The sequence below is a fragment of the Erpetoichthys calabaricus genome, chromosome 12, assembly GCF_900747795.2.
Source record: "Erpetoichthys calabaricus chromosome 12, fErpCal1.3, whole genome shotgun sequence".
Lineage (NCBI taxonomy): Eukaryota > Metazoa > Chordata > Cladistia > Polypteriformes > Polypteridae > Erpetoichthys > Erpetoichthys calabaricus.
In genome coordinates this window covers 142,287,339-142,307,859 of record NC_041405.2, presented here as the reverse complement: position 1 = coordinate 142,307,859, position 20,521 = coordinate 142,287,339, and the positions used below count along the sequence as shown (strand labels likewise).

Below are 20,521 nucleotides of genomic sequence, written 5' to 3'. Positions count from 1 at the left end.
AAAGGGTTGGGGACGGGAACAAGAGCACTATGCCACACATTTGGGGAACGCAAGGCAGAGGCCATTACATCAAGCTGAACGGTCATGTAGAATGTCAAGTACAACCTGGCACTCCACTCTCTAGCCAATTCACAGTTTTAATCAGAGAAGTGCAAAACAGAGTATTGCCTACTCACCGTATACTCTCCATGCTTCTTACCATACCACTTCATCCACTTCTTAAACTCTTTGTCCATTGACTGCAAATGAAAGGCACATAATTAAGTTATTGTCCTGAAATACTGCATGCATGCATTTATGCAATCTGTTCAGTATGAACTCACCTCGGCATACTTGGCAGGGATGTCTGCCTTCTCCACTCCATAATAGTGTTTGCAATTTGTTGCTGCTGCCACCTGTAACACCACCTGGCCCACTCCTGGACATTAAAGACAAAGATTAATCATTTTTACATTAAAGAATTTTGAAGGCTTTAGTGCACAATCAGTGTATTCTTCTACTGACATTTATGATTTCAGTTCACAAGATTCTTGTTACAAATGCCCTTTGAAGTTTTACACCATGATCAAGAGCAAATTAGACATAACCTGAAAATTCTCTATTTCGAATAGCTATATAATAAGATAATGTAATTGTTGTTTACTTTAATGAATATGTTTCTCTTGACTCTAATAGACTAACAGGCTAGGCTAACTCATCATTTTAAGAACCTTATAAAAACCCAGTTTTTGAATTTGGCCTTTTTGTAACTACACATGAGATCTGCCCTTAATACATGAGATATGCATAGAATTATCATACTTTTCTCTGTTTTCTTTTCCAGTTCTTCTGTGGTAGCATTTTGCATCACCACCACCTGATCAAAGTCCTGTGCAGCCACCAATGATGTTTGAATGAAAGTGAACAGCTTAGCCTGCCACGAGACCTACAGCATCAAATACTCTAAGATAGTTCTACTTAAGAACATTTACAGTCATATGAAAAAGTTTCTGAACCCCTCTCAGCCTGCATAATAATTTACTTTCAACAAAAAAAAGATAACAGTGGTATGTCTTTCATTTCCTAGGAACATCTGAGTACTGGGGTGTTTTCCAAACAAAGATTTTTAGTGAAGCAGTATTTCGTTGTATGAAATTATATCAAATGTGAAAAACTGGCTGTGTTTAAATGCCTCCTTCATTTCTCAAAAGTTACAGGGCAAGTGACTAAATACGAATTTGGGTACCCTTGTAATTTTGCTGATTTGAATGCATGTCACTGCTCAATACTGATTACTTGAAACACCAAATTGGTTGATTAGCTCGTTAAGCCTTGAACTTCATAGACAGGTGTGTCCAATCATGAGAGAAGGTATTTAAGGTGGTCAATTGCAAGTTGTGCTTCCCTTTGACTCTCCTCTGAAGAATGACAGGATGGGATCCTCAAAGCAACTCTCAAAAGATCTGAAAACAAAGATTGTTCAGTCTCATGGTTTAGGGGAAGTCTGCAAAAAGCTGTTAAACCCAGCAGGTCTGGCAGGCCAAGAAAAATACAGGAGCGGCATATGCGCAGGATTGTGAGAATGGTTACAGACAACCCACAGATCACCTCCAAAGACCTGCAAGAACATCTTGCTGCAGATGGTGTATCTGTACATCGTTCTACAATTCAGCACAATTTGCACAAAGAACATCTGTATGGCAGGGTGATGAGAAAGAAGCCCTTTCTGCACTCATGCCACAAACAGAGTTGCTTGTTGTATGCAAATGCTCACTTAGACAAGCCAGATTCATTTTGGAAGAAAGTACTTTGGACTGATGAGACAAAAATTGAGTTATTTGGTCATAATAAAAAGCGCTATGCATGGTGGAAAAAGAACACAGCATTCCAAGAAAAAACACCTGCTACCTACTGTCAAATTTGGTGGAGGTTCCATCATGCTGTGGAGCTGTGTGGCTAGTTCAGGGACTGGGGCCCTTGTTAAAGTCGAGGGTCGGATGAATTTAACCCAATATCAACAAATTCTTCAGGATAATGTTCAAGCATCAGTCACAAAGTTGAAGTTACGCAGGGGTTGGATATTCCAACAAGACAATGACCCAAAACACAGCTCGAAATCTACAAAGGCGTTCATGCAGAGGGAGAAGTACAATGTTCTGGAATGGCCGTCACAGTCCCCTGACTTGAATATCATCGAAAATCTATGGGATGATTTGAAGCAGGCTGTCCATGCTCGGCAGCCATCAAATTTAACTGAATTGGAGAGATTTTGTATGGAAGAATGGTCAAAAATACCTTCATCCAGAATGCAGACACTCATCAAAGGCTATAGGAGACATCTAGAGGCTGTTATATTTGCAAAGGGAGACTCAACTAAGTATTGATGTAATATCTCTATTGGGATTCCCAAATTTAAACACCTGTCTAATTTTGTTATGATGCATATTGCATATTTTCTGGTAATCCAATAAACTTAATGTCACTGCTGAAATACTACTGTTTCCATAAGGCATGTCATATATTAAAAGGAAATTGCTACTTTGAAAGCTCAGCCAATGATAAACAAAAATCCAAAGAATTAAGAGAGGTTCCCAAACTTTTTCATATGACTGTATGTTTGGCCTGGAACCCCTACAGATTTTGGGTTTTTTTTTTTCCTCCGGCTTAACTGGAGTTTTTTTTTCTTATGTCCACCCTGACCATCAGACCTTCATTTAAGACTTAAAAAACAATTCAATATTTAAGGACTCTCTTCTTCTTACTCTTTCAACTGCTCCCGTATGGGGTTGCACAGTGGATTATCTTTTTCCATATCTTCCTGTCCTCAGCATCTCGTTCCGTTCCATTCCACTCACCACCTTCATGTCCTCTCTCACCTCATCCATAAATTTCTCTTAATTAAATATCTATTATACATAAGTGTACATTACTTTTTGTATACTATTTATGCATTATTTTTCTTATCTAATTTTAATTTGTTTTTCGTTGCATGTAACTACTTCCTTTGACATCTTGTAAAGCATTTTGACATACTTGTAAAGTGTAAATACACTATAGAAAAAAATGTTGTTGCTGTTACAGACCACATTCTATTGATTTATATCTTCCTGGTATCTTACTATGTGATGTTTGTTCTCCCTCCTGGATGTAGACTGGGCTGGAGGTTAATTCTGTCCTGTACTCACTATGTGACTTGTTAATAAAGTATGTTATTGTAATAAATAAAAATATAATGCTTCACAAAGAAATGTAAAAACAGTGACAACAGGAAGATCCTTAATGCAATTTCAGCTTTGCTAATGTAAAGAACAAAAAGACATATTGTGTAAGAAACAAAAATGAAAATATAAAGTAATTGAAAATGACTATATACAGTAATGTTGGTTACAAGATCTTCTGTGACAAAGTAACTATATTTTGGAAGAAAAGTAATTGTGCATACCCTTTAACTAGGACTTTGTGAAGCCCCTTTTGCTTGAAGTATAGCATTAAGCCTCGTTGGACTGGTAAATTAGTACAACTGGGTTTTGCAAATTTATCTCATTCAGCTTCAAAGAGGAGTTCAAGCTCAACTGAAAACATGAGGGAATGTCCACTGTACAGCTCTGTATATGATCCTGTTGGATTACGGTCTGGGCTTTGACTGACCGGCTCCAGGACTCTGATCTCCCATTTTTTAAACTTGATTAAGATGATTGTCTCTTAGAATTGTTTTTATGCTAAATGGTGTAATTTAAGGTGAAATATCTTGCTAGAGCTATTAACGTTTCCCACTATTTTAATCAGAGCTCCAGAGTTCTTCACTGCACCTGATACTGCCACCATCAGGCTTGTCAACAGGCACTGTGTTAGATTAGTGTCTACAAAATATTTTTGAATCAAAAGATAAGTTTGGTAATTTTCATGTTTAAGTTATTTCTTCACAGTCACGGAATATATCAATTTGCTACATTATATTGTGTTCTAAAGTGAAGCCTGAAAACCTAGCTTGTCCTTGTGCTTTATAAAGGAGGTTAAGGACACCTAGGTCCAGCCTGAAAACAAAAACATTAAAACTTACCGAAAAAGTTCATTTTTTAATCCAGGAGTGTTTTCAAGTACTGATCTGTGAGTTTTTAAGTGGAGACTGCACACAAAGTGCGTCCATGTCATTTTTGTGACATTCAGCCATTTTCAAAGCTTCACGTAACTGATCATCTTTCTCTGCAGCATCACTTAGGGCCAGGAGTGTGATTTCAAAGAGTCACCTTGTTATTGATAATATTGGCTATTGATGTCCATATGTGAACTGCTGTCTCTGATCTGTACAGAACTAAACAATAATCATTGGAAACAGTCACATACACCTTTATGCATAGTCTCACATTATACGGAAGCTTATTCCAGTCACTCTTTGCTTTAATCTGCAAATATATTGCCTACTGCTGCCACTATCACCCGGTGTCGTTTACCTCCATTATAAAGCACAAGAATAAGCTAGTTATTTTTAAAATGTATTAAAAAAATAATTCACTTTAGAACATATTTTCATGTGGCAAAATATTATATACCATGATTGTGAAAAAATAACAGACATTTTTTCTAAGGCCATGTGAAATGTAGCTACATCATTTTTTTGAGAAATGGCTTGCATACTGCCACCTTACTCCACTGTTCAAACTTATAAAGAATACACAAAACAGATGATGATACGCTGAGATTCACCACATACCACCATAAATTCCTGAAGTTACTTTATGGTCTTCATGATGTATTATGATTTATGCAATGCCTTGTAATTTTTTTTTCTATCCTACTCCTTACAAATTGGCTGCCAATCAAAACCAGCCAAGTTTCACCCCAAATGACTTAAGTAGTAAGTGGTCAATTAGCCATTCTCCAAAAGAATAGTTTTTTTCTTCAAAACCTGCTTTTCTAAGCTTTATGGTAATTAATTTGTACTTTTGTTTTATGTATTGTGGCTAATAAATCCTGTGTGTTATTTTGCTGCTGAACTTCCTGCAAACAGAAAGCAGACAGGCTGACTTTAAGAGAAAGTGAAGACTGGCATACTCACTTTCACATTACAGAAAGAGGTGTAATAAACTGAGAAAGGAGAATCTGAGGAGTCATCCTGTGAATTTGGAAGAACAGCAGAGTGTAAGAAATGAGAGCCATGTCTTCAGTAAAAATTAAAAGAGAATGAGTTCTGGCCTGGTAATTACAATAGATCATCCTTGTCTGAGTGTGGGCAGTGAACAAGCTTGTATTTAGTACAGGAGCTCACATTTTAATAAAAAGAACAGATAAAGAAGAATTTATCCTTGTTGCTTAGTAAATGTTAGGCATTTTAGCTTGAGAGCCAATAAGTCCATTTTATCTTAGTTTTGTATCTTCTTCATAAACATTAATACTTAAGTAGCTTGTAATCTACCTGATATGATGCTGTGATATCTCAGTTTAATCCTCATGGGATTCAACTTTCCTCAATTCTCATTTCTCAATTGCTATTTGGAGATCACTAGCTGTCAGCATGCATCATATTTTTATCTCTCTTTTTATTTAACATCATACTCATTTTCTTATTCTTCAGTAACTGTGATTATGGCTAATCTCCGCATTGCTTCTGGACTTGGCGTCTGGTCCTTGATGCATGAACATGCTGGATTTTCCTCATTGTCACCACAAAGATGTACAGTGGGTACAGAAAGTATTCAGACCCCCTTCAATTTTTCACTCTTTGTCATATTGCAGCCATTTGCTAAAATCATTTAAATTAATTTTTTCCCTCATTAATGTACACACAGCACCCCATATTGACAGACAAAAAGAAGAATTTTTGAAATTGTTGCAGATTTATTAAAAAAGAAAAACTGAAATATCACATGGTCCTAAGTATTCAGACCCTTTGCTCAGTATTTAGTAGAAGCACCCTTTTGAGCTAATACAGCCATGAGTCTTCTTGGGAAAGACGCTACAAGTTTTTCACACCTGGATTTGGGGATCCTCTGCCATTCCTCCTTGCAGATCCTCTCCAGTTCTGTCAGGTTGGATGGTAAACGTTGGTGGACAGCCATTTTTAGGTCTCTCCAGAGATGCTCAATTGGGTTTAAGTCAGGGCTCTGGCTGGGCCATTCAAGAACAGTCACAGAGTTGTTGTGAAGCCACTCCTTCGTTATTTTAGGTGTGTGCTTAGGGTCATTGTCTTGTTGGAAGGTAAACCTTCGGCCCAGTCTGAGGTCCTTAGCACTCTGGAGAAGGTTTTTGTCCAGGATATCCCTGTACTTGGCCGCATTCATCTTTCCCTCGATTGCAACCAGTCGTCCTGTCCCTGCAGCTGAAAAACACCCCCACAGCATGATGCTGCCACCGCCATGCTTCACTGTGGGGACTGTATTGGACAAGTGATAAGCAGTGCCTGGTTGTCTCCACACATACCGCTTAGAATTAAGGCCAAAAAGTTCTATCTTGGTCTCATCAGACAAGAGAATCTTATTTCTCACCATCTCAGAGTCCTTCAGGTATCTTTTAGCAAACTCCATGCGGGCTGTCATGTGTCTTGCACTGAGGTATGTGTGGAGACAACCAGGCACTGCTCATCACTTGTCCAATACAGTCCCCACAGTGATGCATGGCGGTGGCAGCATCATGCTGTGGGGGTGTTTTTGAGCTGCAGGGACAGGATGACTGGTTGCAATCGAGGGAAAGATGAATGCGGCCAAGTATAGGGATATCCTGGACAAAAACCTTCTCCAGAGTGCTAAGGACCTCAGACTGGGCCGAAGGTTTACCTTCCAACAAGACAATGACCCTAAGCACACACCTAAAATAACGAAGGAGTGGCTTCACAACAACTCTGTGACTGTTCTTGAATGGCCCAGCCAGAGCCCTGACTTAAACCCAATTGAGCATCTCTGGAGAGACCTAAAAATGGCTGTCCACCAACGTGTACCATCCAACCTGACAGAACTGGAGAGGATCTGCAAGAAGGAATGGCAGAGGATCCCTAAATCCAGGTGTAAAAAACTTGTTGCGTCTTTCCCAAGAAGACTCATGGCTGTATTAGCTCAAAAGGGTGCTTCTACTAAATACTGAGCAAAGGGTCTGAATACTTAGGACCATGTGATATTTCAGTTTTTCTTTTTTAATAAATCTGCAACAATTTCAAAAATTCTTTTTTTTGTCTGTCAATATGGGGTGCTGTGTGTACATTAATGAGGGAAAAAATTAATTTAAATGATTTTAGCAAATGGCTGCAATATGACAAAGAGTGAAAAATTGAAGGGGGTCTGAATACTTTCCGTACCCACTGTAGCTAACAACCAACCCTTCTATTCAATCCAACAAAAGCAGTGTGCTCATTTTCTGCAGAAGCCTAATGATCAGTCTCACTGACAAAGTCATTAATGAAATTGGATTTTTTTTTATAACTTGTTAGTTGACTTGCATGTTTACCTACGCACGCACACGTGCACACTCACACACACACACACTATAGTGTTCTGTACTTGCCAGCCAGCTCCCTAAGTTCCAAGATTAGGAGTTGCTTTCTGGCATTAACACAAATCCATAATAAACCTGCTGTTAGAAAATCTGCCACTCCATTGGTTCAGCACAGTCCACACTCCATGGTTTCCTTCTGTAAACTCTGCCCAGAGCCTAATTTGGTTGATGTTTTGTGTTTGTTTAATCCATAAGCAAAAGAACTAAAAACTTTTTTGACATTATTAAGGCAACCTCTGGCAAGGGAATCGAAGAATTAACAAGGTAGTCATTATACTGCTCCTAAAACAAGGCATAGACACCACATTATATTAAAGCTTCTGGACTAATACTCATTAAGACCAGTGTTTAACTTTCAACCAAGGTTTTTGCTCATTGGTTGGAGAAAGTTATTAGAGTCATTCCAACTAAGCCAACTATTTATTCTCTCTTGCCTAGCTTCAGACAACATTTAGAGGCCCCTGCATATTGCCGACTCAATTTCAGCTTGACATTTAGAAGGGTTTGGATTGCAGGAATTAACCTTCATGTTGCAGGGCATGGAAAGAATGGAATTCAGCATGAGATATATAAACTTAGCTTAAACATTATAATCCTCACCGTCAACAATCATTCTCAGAAATCCCTTGCCCACTTATTCTTTTTCCATCAAAACTGGAGCTTTTCACTTTCTCCCTTCCTTTTTATTCTATACCTTGAACAATATTCAAAAGCAATACACAGCTCTCAACTTCTGACCCCATATTTATTTATAATTTCTCTAATATCTCTCTATTATTCTAGAACTATTCAGATCTTTGTGATCATACATTTAACTGGCTCAAATCCTCGTTTGTCCCTTAATAATTTATATTGCAGGTCCATTTGTTTCTATCCATCCCTGTCACTAAAACCTTCATGTATCCTAGAGTGGGCATCTCTGTATCAACCAGTGAGATAGTCTCCTCAGAATATGGTTGAATATTTAATGATCTCATTACTGGTCAAAACTCCCACTTTCCTTCCTGTCACACAAAGTCACTGTTAAAAAATAAATAACTAAATAAATAAATGAATCAGTACAGCCTACCCTTAAAGTTCACCTGCCATCCCTTCAAAAAAAATAGCTTTAATATAGACTGTGTATATCTTTTTAATTTTGTAATTCCATGATCCTATTTCCTCCTTCCTTCTAAAAATAGTCAGAAGTCAGACTGCACACATTCTCTAACTCCCACTTAGTCCAAAGTCAGAGCCATAATGGGCTAGAAGCCTACCCTTGCATTACTGAATGTAAGACAGGAAACAGCCTAGGAAAGTGTACCAGTCTATCACTGGGCCCATTTATAATCACACCGGTCCAATTTGGAATTTCTAAATAGCTAAACACATACATCTTTGGAGATGCAACAGGAAAGCCCACAAAGACACGGACAGAACATGCAGACCACCCGGTCAGACCACTTATCTCCATATTTTTAAGGAAATATAAATGAGGGAATTTAAACAAACTGCGCCAATTTTTAGAGGGTTGGATATGGGGATGCACCCACCAGATTTGGAATTTTGTCAATAGTTTTGCACTTCCCACTCCTGTCTGGCTTGGTCTATTCTCTCCCTTCCTGCCTCCACTGTGGTTACATAATGAATCAATCTTTCCCTGTCCTAATTCCTGGTAGGTATTCTTTTTGAAGCTACTAAAACCTAAATCCTACTGGCTGTCACTTGGTTCTGTTCAATCCCAGAACCAAGTAATAAGGCATACTGGTTCTCCTATAAAGTGGGACACTTTTACCTATATTTTTCATAATAGTGCCTTCATAATATTGGTGGACAACTTTGTGTTTATCCTATTTGGCAGAACATAGTGATAAGCAAACTGGTGACTTGTTTAATCCTGAAACCACAGATCCTCCAATCTTACATTACTCTGTCATTGCCAGGAACATATGGGATCACTTTTTTCTTTGCTCTGCCTACCTATCCTCTTGGCTCCTTTTCTCATTCTTACTCAACCATTGAGGGGCCCATTTCTACTCTATATGCTGTTCAAGTCAGCACATACACCTCTTCCTTTAACTTTACTTTGGCTCAGTGACCTCTCTCCTTCCTCACATCTTGTGCCTGAAGTATAGTTTTCAGTAATGTCAAACATTATCACCAATTAGAATTTCTTCATGAGCTTTATTCCACTCCTTTTAAGTGTCATTTGTTAGGTGTAAAATCATATGCATTATTTAGTTTATAATGCATGGGTGCCCCTAGCATTTTCCTCCAACATGTTCTGGCTGCGTCCCAGCGTTATTTTTATTCCTTCATCAGGACTTATGTACTTTGCTCTTTGTGTTGTCTTTCTGTTATTATTCTAGTGTCATCCTTTTAGATCCATCTTTCCCATATTGTCTCATACCAGCAGAATGTTTTAAAGACTAAACAGTCTTGCTATCAAACTACTTCATGCATCACTCTGAAAACCCCCTGAGCTATTCGTAGATGATAAATGGTTATCTACATTTTTACCACCTGATACATATGGATCAGTCTATGTCTCAGCTCAACACAGCATCCATTGAGTCTACTTAAGATGGGACTACGTGTCTTTAATGCTTCAAATCTTGGATGTCGTGTGTCCTACCATGTTGGATTTTCTGCTCCCTTTACTAAACGTGGATTTCTAAGGCCTTTTCATGTTCCCTCTTTAAAATGTAGTGCTGAGGCCAGCGCTACTAATTTTGGTTATTCCATGAGTAAGGAAGGAAGGAAAAGAGTGGTTGGGGGCCCTGTGAGAATAGTGGGCTATTACATCCTTATCATACTGCTGCGTTAATGGTTTATGTTTGATAAATGTTCAATAAAAAATTATCACAAAAAAGAAGATACACAGTAGCAGTTGGAGGAGGATCAACAGCAACAAAGAATGATAGGTAAACAGGAAAGTTAACAATGTATTTCCATAAAAAACACGTACAAATCATTCAACTAATGTGCTTTATATTTACTTACAGTATACAGTGCATCCAGAAAGTATTCACAGCACATCACTTTTTCCACATATTGTTATGTTACAGCCTTATTCCAAAATGGATTAAATTCATTTTTTTTCCTCAGAATTCTACACACAACACCCCATAATGACAACGTGAAAAAAGTTTACTTGAGGTTTTTGCAAATTTATTAAAAATAAAAAAATTGAGAAAGCACATGTACATAAGTATTCACAGCCTTTGCCATGAAGCTCAAAATTGAGCTCAGGTGCATCCTGTTTCCCCTGATCATCCTTGAGATGTTTCTGCAGCTTAATTGGAGTCCACCTGTGGTAAATTCAGTTGATTGGACAGGATTTGGAAAGGCACACACCTGTCTATATAAGGTCCCTCAGTTGACAGTTCATGTCAGAGCACAAACCAAGCATGAAGTCAAAGGAATTGTCTGTAGACCTCCGAGACAGGATTGTCTCGAGGCACAAATCTGGGGAAGGTTACAGAAAAATTTCTGCGGCTTTGAAGGTCCCAATGAGCACAGTGGCCTCCATCATCCATAAGTGGAAGAAGTTCGAAACCACCAGGACTCTTCCTAGACCTGGCGGGCCATCTAAACTGAGCGATTGGCGGAGAAGAGCCTTAGTCAGGGAGGTGACCAAGAACCCAATGGTCACTCTGTCAGAGCTCCAGAGGTCCTCTGTGGAGAGAGGAGAACCTTCCAGAAGGACAACCATCTCTGCAGCAACCCACCAATCAGGCCTGTATGGTAGAGTGGCCAGACGGAAGCCACTCCTTAGTAAAAGACGCATGGCAACCCACCTGGAGTTTGCCAAAAGGCACCTGAAGGACTCTCAGACCATGAGAATGAAAATTCTCTGGTCTGATGAGACAAAGATTGAACTCTTTGGTGTGAATGCCAGGCGTCACGTTTGGAGGAAACTAGGCACCGCTCATCACCAGGCCAATACCATCCCTACAGTGAAGCACGGTGGTGGCAGCATCATGCTGTGGGGATGTTTTTCAGCGGCAGGGACTGGGAGACTAGTCAGGATAAAGGGAAAGATGACTGCAGCAATGTACAGAGACATCCTGGATGAAAACCTGCTCCAGAGCGCTCTTCATCTCAGACTGGGGCGACGGTTCATCTTTCAGCAGGACAACGACCCTAAGCACACAGCCAAGATATCAAAGGAGTGGCTTCAGGACAACTCTGTGAATGTCCTTGAGTGGCCCAGCCAGAGCCCAGACTTGAATCCAATTAAACATCTCTGGAGAGATCTTAAAATGGCTGTGCACCGACGCTTCCCATCCAAGTTGATGGAGCTTGAGAGGTGCTGCAAAGAGGAATGGGCGAAACTGGCTAAGGATAGGTGTGCCAAGCTTGTGGCATCATATTCAAAAAGACTTGAGGCTGTAATTGCTGCCAAAGGTGCATCGACAAAGTATTGAGCAAACGCTGTGAATACTTATGTACATGTGATTTCTCAGTTTGTTTATTTTTAATAAATTTGCAAAAACCTCAAGTAAACTTTTTTAACATTGTCATTATGGGGTGTTGTGTGTAGAATTCTGAGGAAAAAAATGAATTTAATCTATTTTGGAATAAGGCTGTAACATAACAAAATGTGGAAAAAGTGATGCGCTGTGAATACTTTCCAGATACACTGTATATCCTTTAACTGGGAAAAACGTTTTAGGTTGTATTGGACTAAAAGAAGATGAAAGCTTCAGCTGTATCATTCTGGCAAATAATATAATTTAAAATTAGGTGGGTGGGGGTATTTGGTTTTGTTCCTACATAGTCCAAAAATCAGTTAGTTACTTGTTGGGTTCCTTTTTCATTTTATCAATAAAAAAAACTTGAGAGGGGAAAAAAAAAAGAATACTTAACAACATGATCATCTTGATTTCCAGTGACACAAAAATGAATACACTTTAAACTGCAAATTATACTGTATAAAATTAAGCACTGTGGTACATGTAAGGAAAATGTGAAGCTAGGCAAGAGTAAAAAAAGTGTATTTAAGGTATACTCTTACATTTCACAGCATCTCAGTGAGAAAAGTAAGAACATGACATTATGTTGCTACTTATGCCACAATGGTGACATGTGGAAAATGAAAGAAAAATATTCTATACATTCTGAGATCACTGCACATTCAAAAAAATATAATCTCTTCAATAACAGTGTGGCTATATAAAAAAAAAAAATAAAAAGCTTTGTTTGTTTCTTAATAATTTTATTTATTTAAAGTACATCTTTCTTCTATAACGCTATGTATGGGTCAATCCAAGCAAAATAAACTGAGGCCTACCAATAACCATCTTCGCGGGTCGCGGGGGCAGCAGCTTGAACAGAGATGCCCAGACTTCCCTCTCCCCGGCCACTTCTTCTAGCTCTTCCGGGAGAATCCTGAGGCGTTCCCAGGCCAGCCGGGAGACATAGTCCCTCCAGCGTGTCCTGGGTCTTACCCTGGGCCTCCTCCCAGTTGGACGTGCCTGGAACACCTCACCAGGGAGGCGTCCAGGAGGCATCCTGATCAGATGCCCGAGCCACCTCATCTGACTCCTCTCGATGCGGAGGAGCAGCGGCTCTACTCTGAGCCCCTCCCGGATGACTGAGTTTCTCACCCTATCTTTAAGGGAGAGCCCAGACACCCTGCGGAGGAAACTCATTTCAGCCGCTTGTATTCGCGATCTCGTTCTTTCGGTCACTACCCATAGCTCATGACCATAGGTGAGGGTAGGAACATAGATCGACCGGTAAATTGAGAGCTTTGCCTTATGGCTCAGCTCCTTTTTCACCACGACAGACCGATGCAGAGCCCGCATCACTGCGGACGCCGCACCGATCCGCCTGTCGATCTCACGCTCCATTCTTCCCTCACTCGTGAACAAGACCCCGAGATACTTGAACTCCTCCACTTGAAGCAGGATCTCGCTACCAACCCTGAGAGGGCACTCCACCCTTCTCCGGCTGAGGAACATGGTCTCGGATTTGGAGGTGCTGATTCCCATCCCAGCCGCTTCACACTCAGCTGCGAACCGATCCAGAGAGAGCTGAAGATCACGGCCTGATGAAGCAAACAGGACAACATCATCTGCAAAAAGCAGTGACCCAATCCTGAGTCCACCAAACCGGACCCCCTCAACACCCTGGCTGCACCTAGAAAAAGACAACAGTGGTGGATGATCACAGAATCATTTCCATGGTGAAGAGAAACCCCTTCACAACAGCCAACCAAGTGAACAACACTCTCCAGGGGGTAGGCGTATCGATATCCAAGTCTACCATAAAGAGAAGACTGCATGAAAGTAAATACAGAGGGTGTACTGCAAGGTGCAAGCCACTCATAAGCCTCAAGAATAGAAAGGCTAGATTGGACTTTGCTAAAGAACATCTAAAAAAGCAAAGCACAGTCCTGGAAAAACATTCTTTGGACAGATGAAACCAAGATCAACCTCTACCAGAATGATGGCAAGAAAAAGTATCGAGAAGGCATGGAACAGCTCATTATCCAAAGCATACCACATCATCTGTAAAACACTGTGGAGGCAGTGTGATGGCTTGGGCGTGCATGGCAGCCAGTGGCACTGGGACACTAGTGTTTATTGATGATGTGACACAGGACAGAAGCAGCTGAATTAATTCTGAGGTGTTCAGAGACATACTGTCTGCTCAAATCCAGCTAAATGCAGTCAAATTGATTGGGCAGCGTTTCATGATACAGATGGACAATGACCCAAAACATACAGCTAAAGCAACCCAGGAGTTTATTAAAGCAAAGAAGTGGAAAATTCTTGAATGGCCAAGTCAGACACCTGATCTTAACCCAATTAAGCATGCATTTCACTTGTTGAAGACTAAACTTCAGACAGAAAGGCCCACAAACAAACAGCAACTGAAAGCCGCTGCAGTAAAGGCCTGGCAGAGCATTAAAAAGGAGGAAACCCAGCATCTGGTGGTGTCCATGAGTTCAAGACTTCAGGCTGTCATTGTCAGCAAAGGGTTTTCAACCAAGTTTTAGAAATGAACATTTTATGTCCAGTTATTTAATTTGTCCAATTACTTTTGAGCCCCTGAAATGAAGGGATTGTGTTAAAAAAAATGCTTTAGTTGCCTCACGTTTTTATGCAATCATTTTGTTCACCCCACTGAATTAAAGCTGAAAATCTACACTTCAACTGCATCTGAGTTGTTTCATTTAAAAATTCATTGTGGTAATGTACAGAACCAAAATTAGAAAAAAGTTGTCTCTGTCCAAATATTTATGGACCTAACTGTATATTAGCTTACAAAATTGCCAAAAGAAGGAAACCATTTTCTACAAATGGGAATTTGCTGAAGAGTGCTTATTGGAGTCTGCCACATTCCTCTACCCAGAGAAGAAGGAGGCGTTTGAACATCTGTCCATCTCACAGCGAATGGTTATGAAACTGAATGGGGAAATTGTGGGGAATCTGGAACTAAAACTGAAGAGCATGCTGGAATATGCAGACTTCTTCTCCTTGGCATTAAATCAGAGATGTGATGTTTGCGACAATGCACAGTTGCTGATTTTCATGAATGGAATAATGAAATGACAGAGGAACTGGCTACTATGCAGTCAATGAATGGGAGTGGACGTCTTGAATTGGTTCTGTCCTAATATGCAGTGTGAATTGTAGGACCCTATTTACATAGGTGTGTATAGGTAGTGAATTAATATTGTCACTGGTGAACTCCAATCAAGTTCTAGACACATCACAAAGATAACTACAGCAAACTGGATGCACTTGACCACAAGTTTAAGTGTCGCAAAGGGTCTGAATACTTACACATACAAGAGATTATAGTTTATTTTTAATAAATTTACAAACCTTTCTGAAAACATGTTTGCACTTTGCAATTATGCATTATTGAGAGTTAACTGATGGACAAAAACGGCCAATTTATCCATTTAAAATCAAATATAAAATATATATTGGTGCTTTGTCCAGGTGTTGTTCCTGCCTTGCATCCTGTGATTGCTAGGATAGGCTAAAGCTGCGCTGTAATCCTGCCCTGACCTGGATGGGCAGATTAGGAAGGATGGATGGAGATTATAAATATATGGTGGTAAAGGCAGTTAGTTGCATTAGTAATATGACAGTTAAGTGGACAAACCACCTGAATAGACAGACATGGGTACAAGATCTGCTTAGTCAGGCTGAAAGGGACAACAGAATTAGTTTTTTGTTCCCCTTTGTTTACTTGGAGTTATTTCAAGGTGCATTCCTTCCAGGGTTTATTTTTTCTTGCACATTTTGCCTTCTTTGTATTTTTCCCATTATTGTTTATATATAAGAATACTACCAACAAATATCTCATCCTCAGATTCATAAATTTAATCTTATGTGACAAACACCATGAGAAAGCAACATTAATTATATGTTATTTAAAAGAAGACACCATGCATAAGTTGTATCTGAAAAAAGTATTGTAAATCTTTACAGTTCCATTAGTTAAGAAAGAAATTATAGCTATGTACTGCAAATCAAGTGGACCGAATTAGTAACGATCAGAAAGTGTTATCACATCTAAATAAAAGGAAAGACTGGAACCATTTACTCTCTTAGTCCACTCACCACTGCCAAGATCCACAAAGGTGTCATCTTCCATCATCTCAATCTCATCAATGATCTGTGCCACTAGGTTAAAGGATGTCTCGCCATATACTTCCGGGGAGAAAGGTTCATAGTTGTTAAGTTTCTCAGGGTCGGTGACTGAATGGTTATAAACTTGCTGCAGGATATGACGGAGTAACCCATTGGAAGGTTGCGTGTTGAGTTTCATGGGCTGCGTTGTGCCTTTCCACTATGAGCATGGTGGGCAAGGAAAAAAAAAAAATTAAAGATTACATAGGGTCATTATACTAGAATCTTTACTTTCACACAAGTAGCACCCAAAGGTGTGGGAACACTCTTCAGTCTCAGACAACTTTAACTTACACATGGAGAAACAATAGGCACAGAAAGTCGTCTCAGTCAAGGTAGCAGGCCAATCTATAGCTTAACTTTCTTTTTTACCAACTCAACTTCAGTTTCATTGTTTCATATACAAGGCACAGTGAGATTCGTGTCTGCATGTCACCTACAGACTAGGGATAGATATAAACTCAATAGTACTGCATGTACAATCAGATAATACTTAAAAAGTATATAATAAAATGTTGCAGCCAAGTCATACAAATACAACTGTAAGTGTGATTAATACGTGGCTAGTGAGCAGTCTTACGACAATGGTATAAAAACTACTGCAAGTGCCAGTGGTCTTGTACTGTTAGTCAGAAAAGTGAAGGGAAAAAAGTAACTGTGCAGGATGGCTGGTCTTACAGTGCATCCAGAAAGTATTCACAGCGCATCAATTTTTCAACATTTTGTTATGTTACGGCCTTATTCCAAAATGGATTAAATTCATTTTTTTCCTCAGGATTCTGCACACAACACCCCATAATGACAATGTGAAAAAAAGTTTACTTGAGGTTTTTGCAAATTTATTAAAAATAAAAAAACGGAGAAATCACATGTACATAAGTATTCACAGCCTTTGCTCAATACTTTGTAGATGCACCTTTGGCAGCAATTACAGCCTCAAGTCTTTTTGAATATGATGGCACAAGCTTGGCACACCTATCCTTGGCCAGTTTCACCCATTCCTCTTTGCTGCACCTCTCAAGTTCCATCAGGTTGGATGGGAAACGTCGGTGCCATGCCATTTTAAGATCTCTCCAGAGATGTTCAATCGGATTCAAGTCTGGGCTCTGGCTGGGCCACTCAAGGACATTCACAGAGTTGTCCTGAAGCCACTCCTTTGATATCTTGGCTGTGTGCTTAGGGTCATTGTCCTGCTGAAAGATGAACCGTCGCCCCAGTCTGAGGTCAAGAGCACTCTGGAGCAGGTTTTCATCCAGGATGTCTCTGTACATTGCTGCAGTCATCTTTCCCTTTATCTTGACTAGTCTCCCAGTTCCTGCCGCTGAAAAACATCCCCACAGCATGATGCTGCCACCACCATGCTTCACTGTAGAGATGGTGCCAGGTTTCCTCCAAACATGACGCCTGGCATTCACACCAAAGAGTTCAATCTTTGTCTCATCAGACCAGAGAATTTTCATTCTCATGGTCTGAGAGTCCTTCAGGTGCCTTTTGGCAAACTCCAGGCGGGCTGCCATGTGCCTTTTACTAAGGAGTGGCTTCCGTCTGGCCACTCTACCATACAGGCCTGATTGGTGGGTTGCTGCAGAGATGGTTGTCCTTCTGGAAGGTTCTCCTCTCTCCACAGAGGACCTCTGGAGCTCTGACAGAGTGACAATCGGGTTCTTGGTCACCTCCCTGACTAATGCTCTTCTCCCCCGATCGCTCAGTTCAGATGGCCGGCCAGCTCTAGGAAGAGTCCTGGTGGTTTCAAACTTCTTCCACTTACAGTGGAAGGAGGCCACTGTGCTCATTGGGACCTTCAAAGCAGCAGAAATTTTTCTGTAACCTTCCCCAGATATGTGCCTCGAGACAATCCTGTCTCAGAGGTCTACAGACAATTCCTTTGACTTCATGCTTGGTTTGTGCTCTGACATGAACTGTCAACTGTGGGACCTTATATAGACAGGTGTGTGCCTTTCCAAATCATGTCCAGTCAACTGAATTTACCACAGGTGGACTCCAATTAAGATGCAGAAACATCTCAAGGATGATCAGGGGAAACAGGATGCACCTGAACTCAATTTTGAGCTTCACCGCAAATACTTATGAATACTTATGCACATGTGCTTTCTCAATTTTTTTATTTGTAATAAATTTGCAAAAACCTCAAGTAAACTTTTTTCATGTTGTCATTATGGGGTGTTGTGTGCAGAATTCTGAGGAAAAAAATGAATTTAATCCATTTTGGAGTAAGGCTGTAACATAACAAAATGTGGAAAAAGTGATGCGCTGTGAATACTTTCCGGATGCACTGTACATAACCCTTTATGCCTTTCTAAGACATTGTGTCTTATGTGCGCCATGGAAAGAAGGGAGCTGTGTGACAATAATATTCTGAGCCAGTTTAACAGCATTATGTATTACTCTACTAGTCCTGTGTTGAGTTGGTACCACACCAGTATGTTAAGCTACTAATAAAGCCATATTCTGATTTGCAGTGTGCGCTTATGGAAGACTATGAGCACAAATACAGACACACACTCACTTCTAAAATATCCAGAGTAGTAAGTACTTTGGTGAACCATTATGGCAATAGTTTGGATGTGTTGTGCCCATACAACGTCATCAGTGATGGTGATTGCCAGGAAACCTGAAACTGCAGACAATCTCCACAGCATCCTGACCAATGCAGATTCAAATCAATTAAATCCAATTTCATTTGTTTTTGTATAGCATCCTTCAGTAAGCATAGGCTTGAGACACTTTAACTAGTTTACAAACTTTACACATTACATAATGTATACATAGAAAATGAAGATTTGTTTAATAATAATACATTTTATTTATATAGCGCCTTTAAAGAAACAGCAAAACAAGGCAATTTGAAACACATTAACATAAAAGGCTCTGAAAACTTTATGTTCATTAATATTATCACTGAGCTATGGCAGACAGGGATGTGCTATGACCAGCTCTGTGGTTTTGCTGCTATTAGGCAAACAGATTGTTGTCCTGGCAACACTGTGTCAGAAGGTGATTATTTTTACCACATTTGTGTCACCAGCAAATTAAATGATGAGTTTGAAGCTGTGCCTGGCCATTCTGTCATGGGTGACTGAATATAGTTGAAACACTGAAGTCAAGATCAGGAATTTTTATCTATATACAAGTAATGGAGAATTTAGGATGACAATAAGAATGTGTGTTTTGGGCGTTTCTGCAAATTATATATTTACACTTAATGAGAAGTTAAGCAAAATGACACCTTTTATTGGCTAACTAAAAAGATTACAATTTTCAAGCTTTCAAGGCAACTCAGGCCTCTTCTTCAGGCGAGATGTAATCCTGAAGAAGGGGCCTAAGTTGCCTCGAAAGCTTGCATATTGTAATCTTTTTAGTTAGCCAATAAAAGGTGTCATTTTGCTTAACTTCTCACTACATTCATAATGGCTAACACGGTACAACACCCTAGTACTACAGACATTTACATTTACTAATTTGGCAGATGCCTTTATCTAAGGTGACTTACAACATTTGAGATACAATTGGCTACACTTCTTTTGTTTTTCCAATAAGAGCAAAGGAAGGTGAAGTCACTTGCTCATGGTCACACAATGTCAGTAGCAGGATTTGAATCCATAGCTTTAGGGTTTGAAGGTTGACACCTTAACAACTATGCCACACTGCCTGCCTACAAATAGCTGATTTAAGATTTAAAGAAAAAAAAAAAAAAAACATTTTGCATTCCAGGTGTACAAAACTATTAAAACAAAACAACCTGATGGGAAAGTAAAATTGTTTACAATGTGATATTTGGATGCAAATCCTGGATTCAGCCTGCATTCAACATCAAACTCTTTTCTTTTGTTGTTTTGAGCTACTTAACCAAGCATTAAACACAATCATTTTTGGTTGCCGTTTTTGTCTATTTTGGAGTTGGAAGAGAGGTTCTGACATCAGCCTTCTTTTAGACATGTTAAATGTATGGTAACATGGACTTAAATCAGAACACTGATCAGGCCAATCAAACATGTTTCTACTTTGCTTTGAATTCCTTATTGTGTTAGCAGTTCAAATTCCTGCATGATGAACCAACAGTCAATAAAAGCGGAGGAATTTTCCTATGCATAGGCAGGAAAGTTATTTCTCTCCACTTCTAAAACAATTGTGTTTTTCACGGTTTAGTTACATCTTTAATAAAAACGAGTGGGCCAGTTTCAGTGGGGCCCATTCATACCCACACCATTAGAAAGCTTCAACCATAATTCACAAAGAAAGTGATCTGACTTTTACGCCTGAATCTCATTCTTTCTGGTCAAGGTTTATTATGATGTGAAATATGGGGAAGGGGTAGTTAGGGGGGATAAGATTCAAGCTCCCCTGAAAGTGTCATTTGTAAATGTTTGTGAGGGAATGCTATAACAACTTAAACGGTTAATTTT

At 39.6% G+C, this 20,521-nt stretch overlaps 1 protein-coding gene across 3 annotated transcripts in view; it reads right to left on the bottom strand.

Moving 5' to 3' along the window:
* dot1l (DOT1-like histone H3K79 methyltransferase) overlaps window positions 1-20,521 on the bottom strand; it is a 127,628-nt gene that overhangs the window by 53,674 nt on the left and 53,433 nt on the right. For all 3 annotated transcript variants that reach the window (XM_028816433.2, XM_028816432.2, XM_028816435.2), the window contains exons 5-7: window positions 16,029-16,257; window positions 324-418; window positions 177-239 (exon numbers count right to left, since the gene is read on the bottom strand). In XM_028816433.2, coding sequence (XP_028672266.2) covers window positions 177-239; window positions 324-418; window positions 16,029-16,257 — 387 coding nt within the window. The remainder of the gene's footprint in view (window positions 1-176; window positions 240-323; window positions 419-16,028; window positions 16,258-20,521) is intronic.